At 39.7% G+C, this 19,873-nt stretch overlaps 2 protein-coding genes across 14 annotated transcripts in view; one reads left to right on the top strand and one right to left on the bottom strand.

Moving 5' to 3' along the window:
* Positions 1-10,232, top strand: part of ESR1 (estrogen receptor 1) — a 108,626-nt gene extending 98,394 nt beyond the window's left edge. The window contains 3 exon segments of the mRNA XM_063390133.1: positions 3,063-3,246; positions 5,037-5,248; positions 5,251-10,232. Of these exon segments, the coding sequence (XP_063246203.1) occupies positions 3,063-3,246; positions 5,037-5,248; positions 5,251-5,399 (545 nt within the window). The 3' untranslated portion in view covers positions 5,400-10,232.
* The window catches only part of SYNE1 (spectrin repeat containing nuclear envelope protein 1), a 294,687-nt gene continuing 283,186 nt past the window's right edge, over positions 8,373-19,873 (bottom strand). For 11 of the 13 annotated variants that reach the window (XM_063390127.1, XM_063390128.1, XM_063390126.1 and 8 more), the window contains one exon: positions 8,373-19,539. In XM_063390127.1, coding sequence (XP_063246197.1) covers positions 19,299-19,539 — 241 coding nt within the window. In that variant the 3' untranslated portion in view covers positions 8,373-19,298. The remainder of the gene's footprint in view (positions 19,540-19,873) is intronic. The other 2 variants (XM_063390130.1, XM_063390129.1) reach the window with 1 other exon arrangement.

Below are 19,873 nucleotides of genomic sequence, written 5' to 3' on the forward strand. Positions count from 1 at the left end.
GGCAACATGATGCCATATTTTTTACTTTTGAGTGTATTGGAGGAGTGGTGCTATGTGGCAAAGCAGCAGTCTTTCCTTTTGGACATGAAGATATAGGTCACATCTGCCTTAGCAGCTGATATAACTAATTAGTTACCTGGCTAGTCCACAGAGATGGAAAGATTTGCCTGATTTGATGCATACTGGAGACCTACTGATACATTGCTCCTCGTGACTCCTTGTTATTCATGTCTCCCGATGTTTTTCAGTTGCTGTTACATTGTTCTTGTTATTTATTTCTTAATTTTGGGGGCTGAATGGTTCCAGGAGTGCATGGTACAGAGATGAATTTCCTCACACCTCAGCCTGTCCTGCTACAGCTTCAGAGCAATTGGGTGTAGTGGAAGAAGAGCCTTGGGTATCATTCTGTGAGTCTGAATGTAAAAATATTCCAAACTGGCATTTATTATGACAAAAAAGATGTCGAGGGCATTCTTTTCTACAGTAACATGCAACAAATATAGAATTATATATAGTGAGAGATAAAAATTCTGTCAATGTATGCCAAGGGCTGGCATGGTAGCAGTGCATCCCCCAAGGGATCCTGTTCTGGTCTGTTTTATGGGCATGGACCAACAGGCCTTGCTTGGTTGTAGGGTGGTGCTTTCTCTGTTCTTGCACCTCTTAGGTTTTACAGCACTGACCTACAGAAAGAGCTGGAAATTAACCTGGTAGCTAATCAATGTAGGCTTGGAAAAGCCTTGGAGACTGTTAAATATCACTTTGCTAAGGCAATTTTCTGCACCCTCATTTGAAAACTCTGCTTGGATGTGTATAAGCGTGTGATAGTTTTTTTTTTTTTGGGAAATCTCTGGTCGGTGGCCTGGGGCAGGAGCAATCACCATGAGGGTGTAGAAAGGAAAACTAAGCACAATTTTCCTTGGCAGTTATTGACTGGCAGTTGCCTGAATTCTCTACAGTTATTGGGGAGTGCTTTTTTGATTTATGGTTTTTAATAGCTTCTAGACTAGACCTTGCTGAGAAAAAGATTCCTCCTAAAAGATTCTTTTCTTTTACTAGTTTCAGTAATATGAAGCTATGGGGTATTGCTGCAAGAGCTCAATAGGTTTTTGTGGCTGAAGTAAACTTCTCTGGAGGCACTGTGCATTTATGAGATTAATATTTCCTTCTAGTGGATTGTGTTCTACCAGTAATATTTAAGAATCTTGCCCCTACAGGTACGTGTTAAGCTATCGAGCCTTGTATTGTCAACAGGCAAATATGAACCTAAGAAAGGTTCAGCTGACAAAAGCCCCAGGACCAGTTTCTGTTTGTGAACTAATTTCAGTAAAAATAATAATAGCTATGAAAAACTCTGTGAGAAAAAAGGTCACTGTACTATCCATCTATATCAAATTTGAAGCAATACCCATTACCATAATTAAGAATTCTGACTGATGATTTTCAGAAGTTGTACTGTGTTTTAGTTATCCTTTTGGTTTTTAAAGCGGTTTCTTGCTTACTCTTTCTCAGAGACACTCACATTCACAAACACATTTACAGTTCTTTTTAGTACAGAAGACTCCAAATCATAAAAGTCACTTGAAGGTTACAGTAGTTCTAGGTGTCTGGTCCTTGAAGTACCCAGATGATGTGAGGAGATGAAGTAGGCCAAGATGTTAAAAAAAATTCAACTCCCTGACTGCTCAGATGCACAGCAAAGTGTCTGCGCATCTAGTGGTAGCCTCAGGCTGCAATCAATGAAAACAAGCTATAGCATGTATGTCAGTCTGTGCATGCATGCTAGTGTCTGTGTGCCTTTTCTTCTTAATAGTACTAACTGCATTCCATAGTCTGCTATATATGATGCTTTGAAGAAAAGCAAAATAAAACAGTATTCCAGAAACCATTTTTTACCAAGGAGAAAATCCAGATCTTCTCTTGGCTCTGTGAACTGATGTAGAAGGGCCAAAGCAGAGGATTTAAGTCTATTACAGAGACAGAACGATGAACACTCCGTGATGATGCGAGTTTGATTGTATTACCCTATGTACATCTTAAACCTCTGGTTCCTCAGGACTGGATTATGGCAATATGACCTGTTTAGAGTTATTGCTTCAGTCCAAAAGATTTAAAAACTGATGCTGAATGCAACAGATCTCTTTTGGCAGCATGGTGTTGTTGTGACCTAATTCACATTGGCTGTGTGTTGTTGTCCAGAAAAAAATCAAGATAAAACAGCCCAAAATAATTTAGATTTCCCGATTTTGTAAGCTGATGTGCTTCATTCTCCCAAGATTTACTATTAGCAAAAGCTCTTATGCCTGGATTAGAGACTCTTGTAGGTGATGTAGAGGGGCTGCTGGGGGGGGAGTTTTAAGGTGTTTTTTCCTCTGGAAAAGTTTTTGTCTGGTCCAAACCTTCAGGCTTCTCACTTTCAGCAGTAAGCGATTCATGACAGCTAAATTTGCACAGTTGATTTGGGCAGTTTTTAAAGGAGAGTCAGCTTTGCAGGTGAAGGAGCACACTTTTCAAAGCTTTTGCTTGGTGGGGAGGATTTTGTTGAGGCAAACATGCATAAACGTACCCTGGTTTTGCTTACATGTTTTGTGGTAGCATTATTCAGTTCTAGATTGACTAGAAAATCACTAAATATCAAATATTAAGCAGCAGGGAAAATGGCAAAAGATGCTGAAAGCTTGGCTTCGTTGGTAAGTATTGCAGAGCTCTGAAGGGGAACAGCATCTCCTTCAGGTTTCAGAGCCAAGTGACCAAGAGAAGAGCCCAGCCCACAGGTTGGTCTAGCTGCAGGTGTCACCCACTATCTGGTACAGCCCTTGGTGGGACCCAGGCAGGGAAGTGGCATTGTCTTCCTCCTCCTGCTTTTCCCATGGTGCCCAGATCCCTGCTCCAGGGTCATTCAGAGCAGCAACCTGTCTGCCAAGCAAGAAAGCTGACCCACAGTCAGACCATGGCTTAACACAGCTTAAGAGGTGCCTTAGGGCATACCTTGGGCAACTCTGAGTCCACCAAAATAATTTTTGTCTGTGGTTTGTTTGTTTTCTTTCTCCCTCCTACTCTAGGTGTGTACACTTTTCTTTCCAGCACCTTGAAATCTCTGGAAGAGAAAGACTATATTCACCGTGTCCTGGACAAAATCACAGACACTCTGATACACTTAATGGCTAAGTCAGGTCTTTCTCTGCAGCAGCAACACAGACGGCTGGCTCAGCTCCTCCTCATCCTCTCTCACATCAGACACATGAGGTGAGAGCAAGCACACAATCAGCACTTCTGTGCTGGGCCCACGCAAGAGAGGTGTCACAAATGCACATGCACAATTTTTCCTTCATGGGTGGGAGTGCAAGCTGTGTGAAGGGCTGAAAAAAAAATTCATGTGAAAATATTTATCCCCTGTATCCCTTCTAGTTGTCATTTCCTCAGCCTTTTGTTTTGATAGTGCTGATCATTTGATAGAAAGCAGTATCTGTTTTTAATCTTATGTGTGTCATAGAATCATAGAATGGCCTGGTTTGGAAGGGAACTTAAAGACCATCTAGTTCCAACCTTCCAGATATGGGCAGGGATGCCTTCCACTTAGACCAGGTTGCTCAGAGACCCATCCAAGCTGGCCTTGAACACTTCCAGGGATGGGGGACCCACAATACTTTTGGACAGGACAACCTGTTTTAGTGCCTCAGAACTCTCAGTTCAGAATTTCTTCCTAGTACCTAATCTAAACCTGTGCTCTTTCAGTTTGAAGCCACCCTCCCTTGTCCTGTCACTAAATGGCCTTGTAAAAAGTCCCTCTCCAGCTCTATTCTAGGCCCCCTTCAGGTACTGGAAGGCTTCTGTAAGGAGCCTTCTCCAGGCTGAACAACTCCTGTTCTCTCAGCCTTTCCTCATAGGAGAGGTGCTCCAGGCTGTTCTAACAGGTCTAAGATTTTCTCAGAGTGAGGACCCCAGACCTGGACACAGGTTTTGGAAAAGTACCAAGTACATTATTAATGTAGGAGTAGCCTAGCTCTGCAAACTTTAGTTTCCTATAAGATTTAATAAAACCTACCACTTTTATGCAACCACTTTTCACAAGTGTCATGATCGCAAATCACTTTAGCAAAGAGATTAAGGATCATTATGTGAATTGTATGGATGAGGATAAATGCAGAATTACTATATTCCAGTCTAGAGGACCATGCCTTTTACTAATCAGAGGTGAGCTGCCTGACACACTGTTAGTAATTGCAGCAAATGATTCTCCCAAATTACCTCTTAAGGTAGTTGCTCAGTGGATGAGGTGTTAACAGGATAAATTTCTACAAAGATATGTTATAGATTTTATTACTATGAAACCACAGGAGATGTTGCTACACAGATTTTAATTTTCATTATTTCAGGTAATGAAATTTAAATTAGAGTAAACACCACATCGTAGCTACTAAAGCTGAAACAGGCAGATTTTACCTCCTGAACTGATACACAGATCTTTGGGGAAAAGTCAAGGGATGTGTGCATGTGGTTTTTTTCACTTGTGTCATTTTATAGAGTTTCTTTGTTCTTATGTTAATGAACCATTTTTTCCCCCTCTAAAAAGAATTTGTACAATTAAGGAAGTTCTAGATATATAGTAAAGTTAATTTTTTTCCATAGTTTTCAGAATGAATACTATTATAAATGAGCTTTTGCTAAGAAATTGGTTGAGCTCATTTTCCAGGAAAGAAAACTGGTATTTTTTTATTATAGGAAAAGCAAAATTCATCCCATCCTGTGACACTTAGTCACAGTGGCTAAGTTAAGAGTCTATATACTCTAGGCTACTCTTTAGGAAAGGAAGATCAAAAGAGACACCTGTAGAAGGCAACTGGACTACAGTTTTTCAGAAGGTGCTGCCTTCTGCTTGACTGTAGCAGATGTGCATAGCAAATGCACTGCTATGTAAGTTGTTTTGTACAATACAGGATTTATATGAACCCAGCAAATATTATTAGCTGGTAGTTCCCCTTCACCCCCACCCCAGCATGTTAGGAAAGTAACTGTTGTTCCATCACAACCCACAGCAACAAAGGAATGGAGCACCTGTACAATATGAAGTGCAAGAACGTAGTTCCGCTCTACGACCTCTTGCTGGAGATGCTGGACGCTCACCGCCTGCACGCCCCAGCAGCCAGGAGTGCTGCACCCGTGGAGGAGGAGAACCGAAGCCAGCTGACAGCTGCATCAGCTTCATCTCATTCCTTGCAGTCCTTTTATGTAAACAGCAAAGAAGAGGAGAATATGCAGAATACGATATAAACAGAAGCCAGCATACACAGGGGTATGAGAAACCCAGCAGTGTTCTACCTAGCTCATGCTTCATTTCCTCTATAGTGCCACCTTTGAAAACACTCCAGCGACAACAGACACCAGCATTTTCCATATGAGTGTTTGTCAAGCGCTTGCCTAATTCGATTGCTTTTCCTAAATGGAAGACATTTCATTGCCATGGGTAGCCAGCAAGGACTATCTGGCTAGCTTGATTTAAAAATTGCAGTGTTTTATGTAATTTTGCATGTTATTTGGGTAACTAAGTCCTAATCTAAACCATACATTCATTTTACTATAAATTGATAGGCTGTACCACCCACACATATTGGTATTTTCATGAGAAGTAGTCTTTGTTAATATCCACCCAAAGTCCTGAGCTCACTTAATCCTTTACTTGCTTGAAACTTTGAAGCAGTTTGGTAGAGATTCTGGATGACTTCTTGGGCAGTGTAAACAGAAAGTTGGCTGGCATCTTAGAGTGCCATAGGGAAGCTGCACTGCGAGGGACTGCCTTGGTAGTTTAGTTAGATTCCTGCCTCTTTTCTTCCCACAGTATAGAGGAACTGCTGTCTGAGATTTATACTATTTTACCTCGCTGGCTTACATCACCAGACAACTCCCTCTCAAGCTGATTTTGACCAAACTTTTAGGTACCCTTACCATATTCTCTAGATGAATTGCTTTGCATGCATGCTATATTGTCTGATCCTAGAAAGCTAAATTGTTTTGTTGCCCAAGAGTGTAAATCCAGGGCAACATGGCAAACAGTGATAACATAGAGAATTGCTCTTGAATCAGACTAGATGATTACAAAAATCATCTGGTCTTAAAAACAGGTCTTCACACACATACAGCATCCAGCAGTATTTACAAAAAATCCCTCCCCCTATCCTGTGCTTTGTTGTGCTACAAAGCAAGGGGTGAGGATGCCAGTGCAAGACTGGCACAGAAGGGTGGGATGGTCCCATCTCACTCAGCAGGGTGTGGTCTAGCTGTGTGTGGGAGGGCTAGTATCACAGTCGGAGCAGCAGGTTTTTCCTTGCCTTGGCTTTCTTTGGCTCTTGTTGTGGCATGTTTCAAAATCACTGTTAAGAGCCAGCTCACCTGTGACACCAAAACTGGGCAATGAGCCTCAGACATGGTGTAGACTCTGGGACTGCATGTTCAGAAAGATAAATCTGTCTTTCTCCGTGCATGTCTGTAGCTCCTAAGAATATTCATAAGGAACAGTTTGATTCTTCAGACCAATTGTAAATATACAAAAGGTCCACTGACATCAAGAGTTTCAACAAGACGTGAAAGAGATTGAAGAACTCCACATGATATGCTATCCAAAGTAGCAGTTGGTGCTGCTGTTTGACTGCCTCTGTGCTAGAAAATTAAATGTCAGGGAACTTTGCTGGGTACTGGAATGAGATTATTACATATGCCAGGGATATTTTAGTAATCTAATAATAAACTTTGCCTGTGCTATCTGCACTTCTGGTTGACAGGTGCAGATTGGGAGTTAGCACGGACCAGGGACTATTCCAATAGCTGGTTGGAAGAAACTACCCTGCCAGTGAGAGTATTTCCTAGCATGTGTGTAGGCTGCTCCACAGCAGCTGGCCACAGTGCTAGTGAAACGGTTCAGGGATGTTTTTATTATAGTTAAAACCTTTATGTTGGTTGGAATATCCTGTAGAAACTAAATATAGGAAACAGTGCAAGGAATGCCATACAGGAGTGCCTATGTCTAATTATGCTCCCTGTCCCACAGGCAGAGTCTGTGTGCAGTGAGATCAAGTTTCACAGCAGTTGTGAAGGCAGCAAGGCATAGGACAGGTTTGTGCTTCAAGTCAAGAATTCAGTTCTTTAGTGAATGTACATAATGGTGTCTATAATAGTTTCATGTACATATCTGAGGATATGAGCAGTTTGAAAGCCTAAAGTGACATGCTACCAATGTTCGAGACGATTCCTTGAAAACTGTGCAGCCTAAACATGTGAAACATCGTAAGCTCATAGGCCTTTTCTTGATGCATATTATGGTGTAATTTTTTTCTGAATGTGCTGAAGATATTGTCTTTTTGTGTATTCAGTAAAAGCATGTGTGTTTGTCTGTGTGTATGTGTGTGTGCGAGCGCTAATTTGGTACCTGAGGGCTTTTTGAGGGCTCCTAAGTGTCATGAAAAAAAATGAAAATTTGTGTTTTTTCAGTAGCTGGTTTTCAGATGTGTTAGAAAAACCATAGGTTTACTGAAATGAGCGCGGGCTAAGATCTGAACGGAGCACAGGAATCCCTGTAGTTAAATTCACCTGCTTACATCATAATCATTCACTTGTAGTCCAGTGTGCATTAGAGCTGCTCTTTAAATAATGTACATGCAATTTGGTGTTCTCTAGGATAGAACACAAGCTCATAAGCTGGAAGCAAATTGGTTTAAATGAATGCCTCCCTTCCTATATCCCAGAATAGGTCATTACATCGATTGAAATGTAAATTTGACCTAGAGGATAACAGGTAGTTCAAGGAGAGCAATTCACAACAAAGGATCAGATTTGGATGGTACATGTAGAGGGCAAGTACCTTTACACTCAAGAGATTTTCCCAGTGAAGATGGAAAAGCATGATTTGAAGTGGTATGCAGCAGTTAGAAGGGTATCATAATGTGTCTTGTATACAAAATAAGATCAGTCAGCTTGAAATAATTATGAATGCTTTGCTGGGTTCAGCCCTTGCAAGGTAGCAATTCAGCTTTCAACCAGTTCTCCCATGTTTGCGGTGACAACAGTGAAGGGCAATTTAGAAAGAGTAAGAGTGATTCCCAGTAATACATTAATTTACCTCGGGGCAGAATTAGGATCCATGTCATTAAGTTTTTAATGAGACTTTAATTGAATCAGCACTTTAATAAATACAGTAACATTCCCAGAGTAATTTATAAAGATGGCCCCCATATCAGACAGCTGAATGTAGCTATTCAATTATTAAATAAAGTCTATGATACAAGAATGGCAACTTTTTTCATATGTAATTCTGAATGATGCTCTCATGTATGCAAACAATTGTGCCTGACATTTGGTAATTGTTATTTCACAAGATGCTATTTTATGTGTGTATATATATATATACATATATACTTTATATTTGCAGCTGACAAACCAGTACTACCTGAATACCTGGTGCTGGATATTACATAAAAATATATAGCATGTAAAAAAAAAAAAAAAAAAAGAAAGAAAACTTTTCAAGGCAGCTAATTATGCTCTTACCAAAACATTCATAGTGATGTCTCTGGACAGCTAACAAAATACTTATTTTTTAAGGTTTATACATGGATTTTTTAAAAAAACCAAAAACATCAAAAAAACCCTCTAGAAACATAGGCAATGTAATACCAGCACAAGGCAAACATAAATAGACCAGATGAATTTGCTTTGCTTGAGAACATGGTTGTTACTGAAGTATTGTAAAAAGCTTGGGAGGTAGGAGATAGGGAGATGTGTAGCACTTAGTGGTGTCAGAATATGGGGTGTTTGAATGTGTGAAAATTACTCTGGTTTATAGTGGTTTGAGCCACATCTCAATGTTGCAGACTTTGTCTCAGGTAAAACTCCCAGCTGGGGTAGTAAGATTTGTACTTGGGTAAAATAGTTTAATGAAAGTTTCTCGATGTGTGTTGTGATAAAATTGCTATTATGTTTCAGTGACATCACTTGATGATTTTTCTCCTTCTCTACACTGAGAGGTTTAAAAATGTAATTAAAGAAATAATCTGAACTGAACTCCCAAGGATATTGCAAGGACTGTCAGCAGATCACTGGACCTTGAGATGGAAAAAGGCAAACAAAAAACCCCCAAACCATCCCCTTCATACGAGCCAGGATTTGTATTGGAGCCTCCATCCATTTCACATTTGATTCCTTAAGAGCTGTGCCAAATGTTTAAGAATAAGCAAACTACCAACAAAGTAAAAATTCTGCCTCAGTAGGTCTTTAGTCTTATTACAGGCTTAGGTAAGAACATGGCAAGCTTCTCTTGTGTATATAATTTCCTGCTTTAAAATTAGAGTGCAACTTAACCTACAGATAATGGAATTTTGTATATAAGGCATTCTCAGCTGAACTTGTGTGAAGTGCTTTTCTTACTTTGAATAGAGACTGATGTTTTCAATGCTATCTACAACCATAATATGGCTTTACAGATAGAGTGTCATCACATGTAAGAGAAGGGTGATGCTAACAATGGTATTGTAATACAAAGCAATCTTTGCTGTTACCTGCATGTGTAGCATAATCTCAAATTGATCTGAGAGTTTAAAATTAATGTTTGCCCAATATTAATGTCCTATCCTTTCTACTCATGGTTCCCTTTGATCATTCAAATGTAGGTAGCCTTATATCCTGAAAGTTATTTTCAAAGGGATGCCCAAAAAGGGTATTTGGTTTTGCACTGTGTTAAAAAGATGTTAAATTCTTTTGCATTCAAGTGTGCCTAAAGAAATAAAAATTTACAAAAATATATTTTATGCTGCCATCTTGCAAATTAGTAAATTCTGTAATCCTGTGTGCCTATGATTAAAAGTCTGTTTCTTCAGAAAGTGCCCATTGAAAAAGGAAGGGATATACTGCTGGTCACGAGACTTGCATTATAAAGCCGCTTTATGTATTACCTTATTGTATGTACTATGAAACCAATGCTTTTGTGTGCACTATGTAGTCTGTCAATGCAAAGTCTTTTCTTTGGTATAGACTCAGCTGTCATAATGTATTTGTCAAAGTATTCTGTTCTTTCAATGATGTATATGAAATTATTGATGTCTTTGGGTTTGGTGAGGTATTATTTTCTTTGTTTTGCATCCAAAAAAGTTCTAAAAAATTCTAAATAAAAATCTGGTAGGCTACCTAATCGGTGCAAGATTTTTATCAATGTATTTGATGTTGAAAATAAAGAATTAATCACAACACATTGTTTCATTTTGTTATATTTTGTATGTTTTAAAAATATGCTTCTCTGCTTTTTGTTTTCCAGTGGACAGCAGAATGATACACTGCTTTGGAAAGAATCAGAATGTGTCTGTTTCTGTGCATCTAAATGAAAGTAAAAACTGCTTCTTAGTTTCTTCACTTTCCCTGAAAAGAATCAGAGACTTCCTATCTAGAGTCAACAACAAGCTGGGTGTAGTGTCTAGTAACCCTAACGGCACCAGGGAAGTTAGTTAAGTACCTAGTACTTTATGTGCTTTCATATTCTTATTATTTTGGTTTACATTCCTTATTTTGGCTTGTGAAATAGATTATGGCAGAAGAGACAATTTGTGTGAATTTAGCCTTCTAAAGTTGACTGCCACTTACCATGTGCTAGCTTACGTCAAGACAAATAGCACTCCTTTCCCAAGTGAAACTAGTCACCAGGAAAAAGAAATTGTCTTGACTAAGCCATCAGGAAGAGATGAAAAGAAATAAAAAATACTTTTATTCATATAAGACCACTTTGAACTCAACTCTATTCTGTAAAATAATCTCAAAATCATATTTGGTGTTTGCAAAGAATCCAACCAGTCATCTATAGCATTTGCATACATACTGACATACTTCAATACTTGTAGTATATATATTTATCAGTAACATGGAGACTATAACCCTATATTGATTTTTTTAAAACTATTTTCAGTGCCATGTTGGTTAAACATAGGACTATTGGCTCATAGGTTCTTTTCTTATATGAATATGTATGTAAAAACTCTTTATTTTTATAGCATGTTTCATTGTTCTTAAAAGGAAAAAAATTGCAAGATGGTTACCTCTGTTCTAAGTATTGTCTCTACAATGAAGATGAGATAGGCTTCATTCATGTCAAACCTCACCTTGTTAAATATGAAAGCAAATAACCTATTCAGACTCTAAAAGAAAGCTGGGGACTGTTGGGATTTTTAAGTGCTGAGTAGAACTGAACAATGGTTCCAAATCATGTGATTGTTTTGCAGTACACTTCCATAACAAAGAACTTGACTGCAAGTTGCTTCTTGGGCCACCAAGGGTGGATTAGAGTAATTGGAACTAATTGAACACATACTTGTGCTCAATATCATAAAGTAATTTTCAATGCTGATTCAAAATATGGTATCATTTCATCGCTTTACACAATTTTTTAACCAAAGGAGCAGAAGAGCGCTTACAGTTCATGAAGAAATGACTTAAGGAGACAGTTGCTACATAATACTGAACTTACAGACTTCACCTAAAAAAAAAAAAAAAAAAAAAGGAAAAAAAAGCAGCTATATAGGAGAATATTCCTGCAAAATCAAAAGTATGGCACTCCTAAATGAAAAACTGCACAGATAGTCTCAACATACTTACCTCTGCAAAAATTGTAACATATTGAATGAGCACAAGATTGCACACTATGTGGGATTGCACACTACCTGAGATTAGGCATTCTTTTCCCCATTTCTTTCTGCAGCATGAGACGACAACACAGCATCACAGTGCAGTGAGATGGGAATGGGTCACTGGAGACTGTCTAGTCCAATTCCTGGCTCAGAGCTGGATCACCTAAAGAAGATTGCTCGGGGCCCTGCCCAGCTGAATGTTGAATAGCCACAAAAGGAGGCCCTTCTACCTCTCTCGGCACCCTTTTCCAGTGTTTGATGATCTTCATGCTATCAAATATTTCGCCTGTGCTCAGATTTCATGTGATTTAGTTTGCACCCATCGCATTTTGCCCTGTCAGCGGAAACAACTGAAAAGAGTCTGTATCCCTCACCTTCATTCCCTCCCATGATGTGTCTTTTATGCTGGGAGCATGTGGATGAGATTTCATCACCTTCCCCAGACACACAGAACCCACCAGGAGGAATGTTTCTACAACCAGGCACTGGGCACATTTTAATAGTCAGGAGCCACCTGGGTCTTCAGCTTCATTCCCAATTTCTTACTGTTGAGTGAGTTGAGTGAAGAAGTTTACTGTTGAGTCTGTTGAGTGAAGAAGTTTAAGAAATGATACAGCAAGGACAAGCCTTTCTATTTCACTGCAGAGCTTGTGCAGTTAAAACTCCTGAGCCCATCACCCTTGCTTCCCTCACTGCACACACAACACCTCAGAGAGCAGCTCCCCCAGGGGATCCTAAATAGATGCACACAGCCCGATGCATTGGCACTCCCCACACCCCTCCTTTCTCTCTTTGCTGACACGTGACACCTGTCTTGTTCCAGCACATTTTATTCTATTTAACTAATCAAAAAGGTATGGCATAGTTAAGGCATAATCAAAGAACATATTTGACTGCTTTTCTTTTCTGTTAGTTCAGGCAATCCTCATAATGCAACAGTAACAGCTTCTTCACGGGCTAAAGCCTTGATGTTCTCAGTCAGTAGGACACCCTCACTCATTAAAAGCCTTTTGGCCATGCTTATTCCTCAAAATTAAATGATGGATTTTTTTTTTTTTTTTCCCTATCCAGATACTGCAACATTAAAAACCCCATGAAGCAGCTGTTTCTATGGCTGGAAAGTTTTAGATCTCCTTCCTCTGCATTACACTGCTTGTCTCCACCACCCACACAGTGAAGAGGAGAGGAAAATCCAAACATATAAAATAGCACTCATCAGAGGGCTCACATAGACAGAATGCCCATGGAAGGGCACTGCATTCGTGTTTTTTCTTATACCCAGCCAGGCTCCAATTACTACCATTCACCATGGCATCCTGCAGACACAGAGGCTCAAGTGTAAAAAATGGTCATGAAGTCTTCAGGAAAATTGACCATCAAAATAATAACATTTGGCACTTATCTCAGCAGGAGCAAGGCTAACTAGCTCTCATGTCCCTTTAAGAACTTTGTGCTGCAGTATTTAGGTGTCATTCTGGTAATGTCTTCATTTCTGCAGGCATACAGGTGATATGAAATTTATCTCCTGCTGTCTTCCATTCCTACACATTTGCACGCAACTCCAGAATGTTACATTAAACTCCAGAAAGTAACTTTAAACAGATGAAAAATGTGCACGTGAGGAAAGGATGTGTTTTTGGGCATTTTTAGTCAGATTTTGCGACACTTTTGGGACCAAGGTATTTAGCTTCTCTACAGATAAAGGCGATGCTGCTCTCTAGGACAAAAAAGAATCTGAGAAGAAGCAAATCTTTCTATTTTTCACTCACCTCTTCAGAACTTGTCATCTATGATGAACAAGTATGTTATACTCTAGAGATGAGCAAAAAGTGCTGTCCATTTTGTTGTGAGAGTCAGGGCACAGAAAAGCTTGAAAGTTTAGGCATTCGTATGAAAGCAGGAAAGACTGAATTCCAGTCTGCCCTAACAGGATTAATTTTTGCTTACATTAAATCTGAAAATAAGAAAAGAAACTACAGCTCAAAAATGTCTTGTTTGTATCTATCTATCTGTCTATCTATCTACCTATCTTGTCTATCTATCTCAACCAAAATGCTACAGCATCATACTTTCTTCCAGTACTTTTTTCTCCCCTTGCCCCCATAGTCTACATACTTGCCTGCACCATGTTTCAAGTCTAGCAAAGGAGTCAAAATCGCAGCCATATGTTTTAACTTGCAGCTCTATGGCCAGGAGAATTTCCCAGACAATTTTTGAGTTGTTTCTAAAAAAATACTACAGCCATCAATGCCCCTCTTCTTGGATAGCCTTTTAAGCGCTTACATTAAAAAGTGGACTCTGATAGGTTTAATTCCAGCTGTTTTTTAAAACATCCTTTCTAAAAACAAAGGAATGGAAAAACCCAGAATTACAACATCCATAATAGCAGTCTCCTAGGAATAACAACATTCCAGAAAACAAAAGAAGCCTGATCTGAGTAACCTGTGTGCAAACTACATCCACATCTGCACGACCCTTGTCCAGAAGAGTCTCTAGTGCACCTCTCCCCCATCACCAAGGACACCTTTGATACAAGAAATGGACAATACTTTCCTAAAGCATCCTGCCTTTCCAAAAAGTTAAATGTGCCAGTGTTACTCGGACCTCACTGTGGTCAAATCCGTTTTCTGTGTCTCAGATCTTTAAATAGATTCTTACTTGAACAAAGCAGCTTTGACCAATTCATTTCTGCAATGATATATTAGGTGGCACCAAACAATAGTTGTTTCAGCTTTCAGTTCCTATCCGCTTTTAGAGCAATCATTTAACAAAATTCAGATTTCTGTCACTTAGTCTATGACAAATCTTCAGTACTTCAGCTAGCAGTTACTCATTTTCTTTTATCTTGTTTCACACATCTTTATCTACTCCTTTCTGGGAAGACAAATTAATTCTCTAAATAATTCCTATTTATTTATTTATTTATTTATTGGGGAATATTATTAGAACATTCTAATGTTCTTAATATTATTACCACAGCACAACTTCTCCCAAATACAGGTTTCACACCTATGTCCCTCTGCATCTAATTATGGCCAAACAGGGCAACAACAACAGAATTCAGCTGGCTGCAGTGCATTTCCCTACATGCTGCCGAGGTTAAAACTCAGCCACTACCCAGACAAGTTCCCTTATGGAGGGAACTCTGTGCCTATAAATACACACAACCCAAAAGACCTGTCCCCTGTACTCTCTCCCGTCAATTTCGACAAATACTGCTTTAGATGAATTCTACTTTTGACTGCTGCCAAACCACCCAGCTTAAATCAAAACTCACTGTTCTGCCTTTTTTCTTTCCATAATCCATTGCTTTAAACACAAATAAAATATGTAAGTGCCAGAAAGAGAGATCAATAGTTTCTATTGCTTTAGAAACTACATTTTTTCTCCTTGACTTTTTCTTATTTCTCAGAATCCTCCTACTGTTGCTAAGTCTTGATAGCATCTGGAGTTTGAAGGCTGTGAGCAACCAGTGTCTGTTATGCCTTTGAACACACAGACACACAGCCACTCAGATGCACATGATGATGATGAGCTGATGTTGAGAGATGCTATCAGTTGTAAACAGATCTCTCAACCACAAATAACACAAGACCGAGGGCCAAGGATGGCTGCTCATAAGCAAGCCCAGCATCTTTGTTCTTGTTCAATAGCCAGATGCAGAAAAACATTCTAAGGAAGGAGAGAGCAATACTGCACGTGTTCACAAAGGTGGAAGGTGGCAAACCAGTGGCGAGGAACTATTGATCTGTTGCAGAAAGAAGCTGTTATCGCTGCTGGAGCAGGGTGGGGAGTAGGTAATGGGCATCATCATGCTCACAGCTATGAGGAATAAGGGCACACTACTTCTGTCGAGATCATTTATACTCCTAACATTGTCTAATGTCTCTAAATATCACTCTGCAGACTGCCCTCAGATTTTGCAAAGCATGGTCCACAAATGAAGCTCCATGAAGAGATGCAGGGAGTCTAGGGTAAATTGTGCTTATTATTTTTCACTATTATCAATACAAGCATAATGACACAGTGTCTTGATACTACCGTCTGGAGTCACTGAGTAACCAGTTACCTTTAAACACTCACTAGCTCTGAGGTGACTACAAGCTAATAAGCAAGGTTCAGAGTTGCAGAGGTGGGGGGATGATTACACCTCTACAGTAGAAAACAGGAAAAAAATATAGTTATGACCTGAGCTCCCCACGAGGCAGAGTCTATTTTCTCCATGCTTGAACACACAATTTCAATGCAGAGCCAGAGTTCAGCAACTCCTTCGCTGCCTTTTCTCATGCCTTGCAGCTGAGCCTCAAGGTGCATCACCAGAAATCAGTCCTTGTGTTTGCAGAGCCCAAGTAGATGATGTTTCAGAAAGAGGTGTTGGGTTGCAGGCTTATCACAGAAGACAGGGCATTTCAGAGTCCCGACTTGTGCGCTTCTTAAGGAACTTTAGCATCCCATTATCAGGATGAGAATGATGCCCAGGCTGCCAAGCTGGCTGGTGACACTGGCTGCAATGCTCGTCAGCTTTCTGGGTGTGCTTTTGCCCCCCTACAGCTGCCCCATTTAACTTGGTTCATGCTGTGGTGATAAATGAATGTGTTGTTATCTCATGGGGATTTGCCACTTAAGCTAGACCTCTGAGTCACTGGTGGTCTTGGGATGGAAGTTAAGAAGAGCCTGCCCACTTATTTACATTTTGCCTCCTTTGTGTCAGTTTTTAGGATCAAGATCCAGTTCTGCAAAATCACATGTGAAGTTGTTATAATGGAATTGGTTCATGGCTAGAATTCCTTTAGTAGGAGCATATTGTTCAAACTACTTTAACTGGTCTGATGCTGATTTTGAGTTGAGACCTGAAGTATCAAAGGCAGTAACTCCAAAGTGGCACTCAAAGGACCCTCTAATCTAGTGACACAAATTGTCTGCAATTCCCTTGACACATCAGCTTACAGACTGACATTCCTGTCCTTGAAGGAATGGGAAATTTAGAATTTACAACAGGCATTTTTCCTGTCTATGACATTTTTCTAATGGGTCTGTGTCACCATCTGCAACTGCCTTCTTCACAGGCATTGTAGAGAAGTTGCTGTTCACTGGGAGGACTGCTTTGCGTGAGCAGATCCCTTGATGTCAAAAAAAAAGTTCTCTACATCAGCTATCAGTACATTGATAGTCAGATCTATTGCTACAGATCAGAGCCTGAAGGTATGAACACAAGAAACTTTACTTTGAAACAGCTGGAAGAAAGCAAAGCATAGGAGGGACATTGTCCAGCAGTTCACCAGCAAGGCAGAGGAGAGACAGTCATGTGTGTCCTGCAGGTAATCATTACTCAAAAATGCACTGAAATTGAAAGGGCTACTGACAATTGATGATGTGATCTTCCACATTCTTTATTTCCTGGAAAATAGGAGACAGTGAGGCTGAGGGCCTTACGTCTCACTAAATGAGTCTTTTTTTTTTCCTTTACAGTGTTTTTTTTTTTTTAAGAAGACAAAAAATATCTTTAAATAAAAAATTAACCAGCAGAGACTGGCTGATGAAAGGATGTCTAAAACAGGCACAGACCTAGACTAACAGATCCAGCAAACTACAGAATTAGTCACATAGGTGCACTGATTACATTGATTAAATTATGTCACCAAAGAGAACAATATCAGAAAAGAGGGGTCAATTTTATGTAATATTTCAGGCCTTTTGCAAGTGACAGCTCTTCCTTGTAGCTCAAATGTATGTTCCTTATCTTTGTCTCTAAGAATGAGTGTTTATGAATACTAATCTAGCCTAGCCTAACTTCTGAATAGTAATGAAGGAAACTCAGCCTTGAGAAGAACACACTTGTGTCAGTCCAGACTTGTGTCTCAGACACAGAAAATATTTTGTGAACATACAGAATCCTTTTCATAAAGATGTTGATGTTACACTTATCTGAAAAGGAAGTTTTATTTTGGCTCTTCCAAATGCTGGAGTTCAGCTTGTGGTTCCCTACCTCTGACCACCCTCTCCTCATAACAGCTCAAAAGATGGTATGTCAAAAATTAATTCTACATTAACAGCAACTAATGTGCTTGTAGTTTTTTCTGGCCTTTTTATTTCTGTCATGCAAGTCAATATATTCTAAGTAAAAACACTTAACTCAGAAGAAAAATTCACAATGTGTGTGTCATGGCTTCAAATCCACCAAACTTATTAAAGATCAGTAATTTAGAGCCATGCTCTGTATTTTTTTTTTCATAATTGAGAAGAATCCTGTTCTTTCAAAGTCAAGTTGCGACTGACAAGCTGGGCAGAGTGCCACTGAGTAGACCACAAGTTTTTGCAACAGTTCTGGAAATTTAATGAGTTTTCAATTTGTTCTCTTTTTCTGCTATTTATGCTTATGTTTTGGTCCTATTCCAATAAAATAAGGATGGGTAAAACATAATTATCTATCTTGGTATTGAGCTGCTATGGAGAATATTACGAAGTTTCCAGTATACCCACAGGAAAAAGTCTGCTTTGGTGTGGATTGGTAGAACCCCAATTGTCAAAGGTTGCACATGAATGCATACACAGAAACACAAGTGGGAAAAAACCCCATATAGGTGAGAGGGAACTTCAAGAAGCAGATTGGAAAAATGAAAAACCTGAAGTGATGAATCATTAATCCAAAACATGTACTGCTTTCAATATTAGCACAGTTTCTAATGTGATACTTTCCTATGTATTCTGCCAGTTTTAATTTTCCAGATCTTGTCATTCAAACATATACCTAATGCCATTAATTTGTTACAGATTTTTTTAATTCTTTTTGAATTGCAGCATATGGATGTCTTCTGGTTTTTTTTATACCATACATATCTTGTTTTAAACTTAGAGGTTTCCATAGTTGTCATTAAAAAGCACGTAGACAAAATATTTTATGGTATCTATAATAAATGCAAAGAAATCAATACAAACAAAACTTGGCTTAGCAAACTGTACATACATAAATATGTTCTTTGTTTTTCAACTTGACATTCAACATTTTTTCCTCATAAAAACTTCTGCAATCTTATTTATTACATCCATTTTTTAAACCTTAAAAAAGTGCTTCTCAGATTTACACCTTGTGCATCCAAAGCAAAAGTTAGAACACCATGCCTGAAACAGAAACCACAGGGAATAATACATTGCCATACAAGATTCTTTAAAATTTTATGTTACAAATGCTCTAAAATCCCTTAAGCATTGATTATTTTGTATACTGTAGATACTGAGAGGGTATTTAACAAAGACTGGCTAATGGGTTGTTTAGAGCAGCACACAGGAAAGGATCTACAGTATCAAGTCCTTGGCTATGCATAGTACAGGGCAATGACCTGGATATAAAGTGGCTAAAAGATCCCACAAGCTGTACAGAAGAGGTTTCCCTCCCACATGTTGCATCCTCCTTAGTACCCAGGATGCAGCACTGAAATGATGCTACTCAGGTAACACAGGCTGTGCAGTCTGACACTGACAGACTGACGCGCTTCGAGCGGAGTGCCAGCAGAGAGAGAGATGGGCACAGTGGGGGCAACAGCAGGCAGGTAAAGCTGCCACGCCGAACCCTGTCACCCTTTAAAACCGTCTTGCTCCCAGCCAGCACTCCAGCAAAGTCTCCCACTGTCTCACAGGTCTCCCTCACAATGGAGGAGGACCATTCATGTACTTTAGCATGGGGTGGAACGAGCGGGCAAAGTTGTTTGCCATAGCACAGCTGTAATCCTCCTCGGTCATTGGCACCAGGCACGCCAGCCCGATCAGGAGCAGCAGGAGCAGCTGAAGTGGCAGAGCAGCTCTGAGGACTCTGAGGAAGAAGGATGGGCACTGCCATGCTGGCCCAGCCTCAGAAGGGGAGGAACCTGAGCCACCTCTTGTGGACCTGGGAAAAGAAGATGGGCAGTTGAATACACTAGAACATTACTGCAGCAGAGGTTGCCCTTGGGCACTCAACCTTCCCTGAAGGCTGATTTACAATTTTCATGGACTTTGATAGACAACTGCAGAGGTATTTTTCAGTGAACATGCCATTTCCCTAACACTTTTAAGAGATCCCGGATTTCTAGACTGGGTAGGAAAGCACCGAATGATCACAATAGAAGGGGCTTTGCGACCCCACAGCCCCTTTTATCATTTATGGGGAAGACTCTCCACTTAAAGCACTATGCTGGGGAGGGGAAAAATTAAAGGTGGGCCACACCTACCAAAGTTGTTCA

This window comes from Prinia subflava, chromosome 2 (genome assembly GCF_021018805.1).
Source record: "Prinia subflava isolate CZ2003 ecotype Zambia chromosome 2, Cam_Psub_1.2, whole genome shotgun sequence".
In the NCBI taxonomy this organism is placed as follows: Eukaryota; Metazoa; Chordata; class Aves; order Passeriformes; family Cisticolidae; genus Prinia; species Prinia subflava.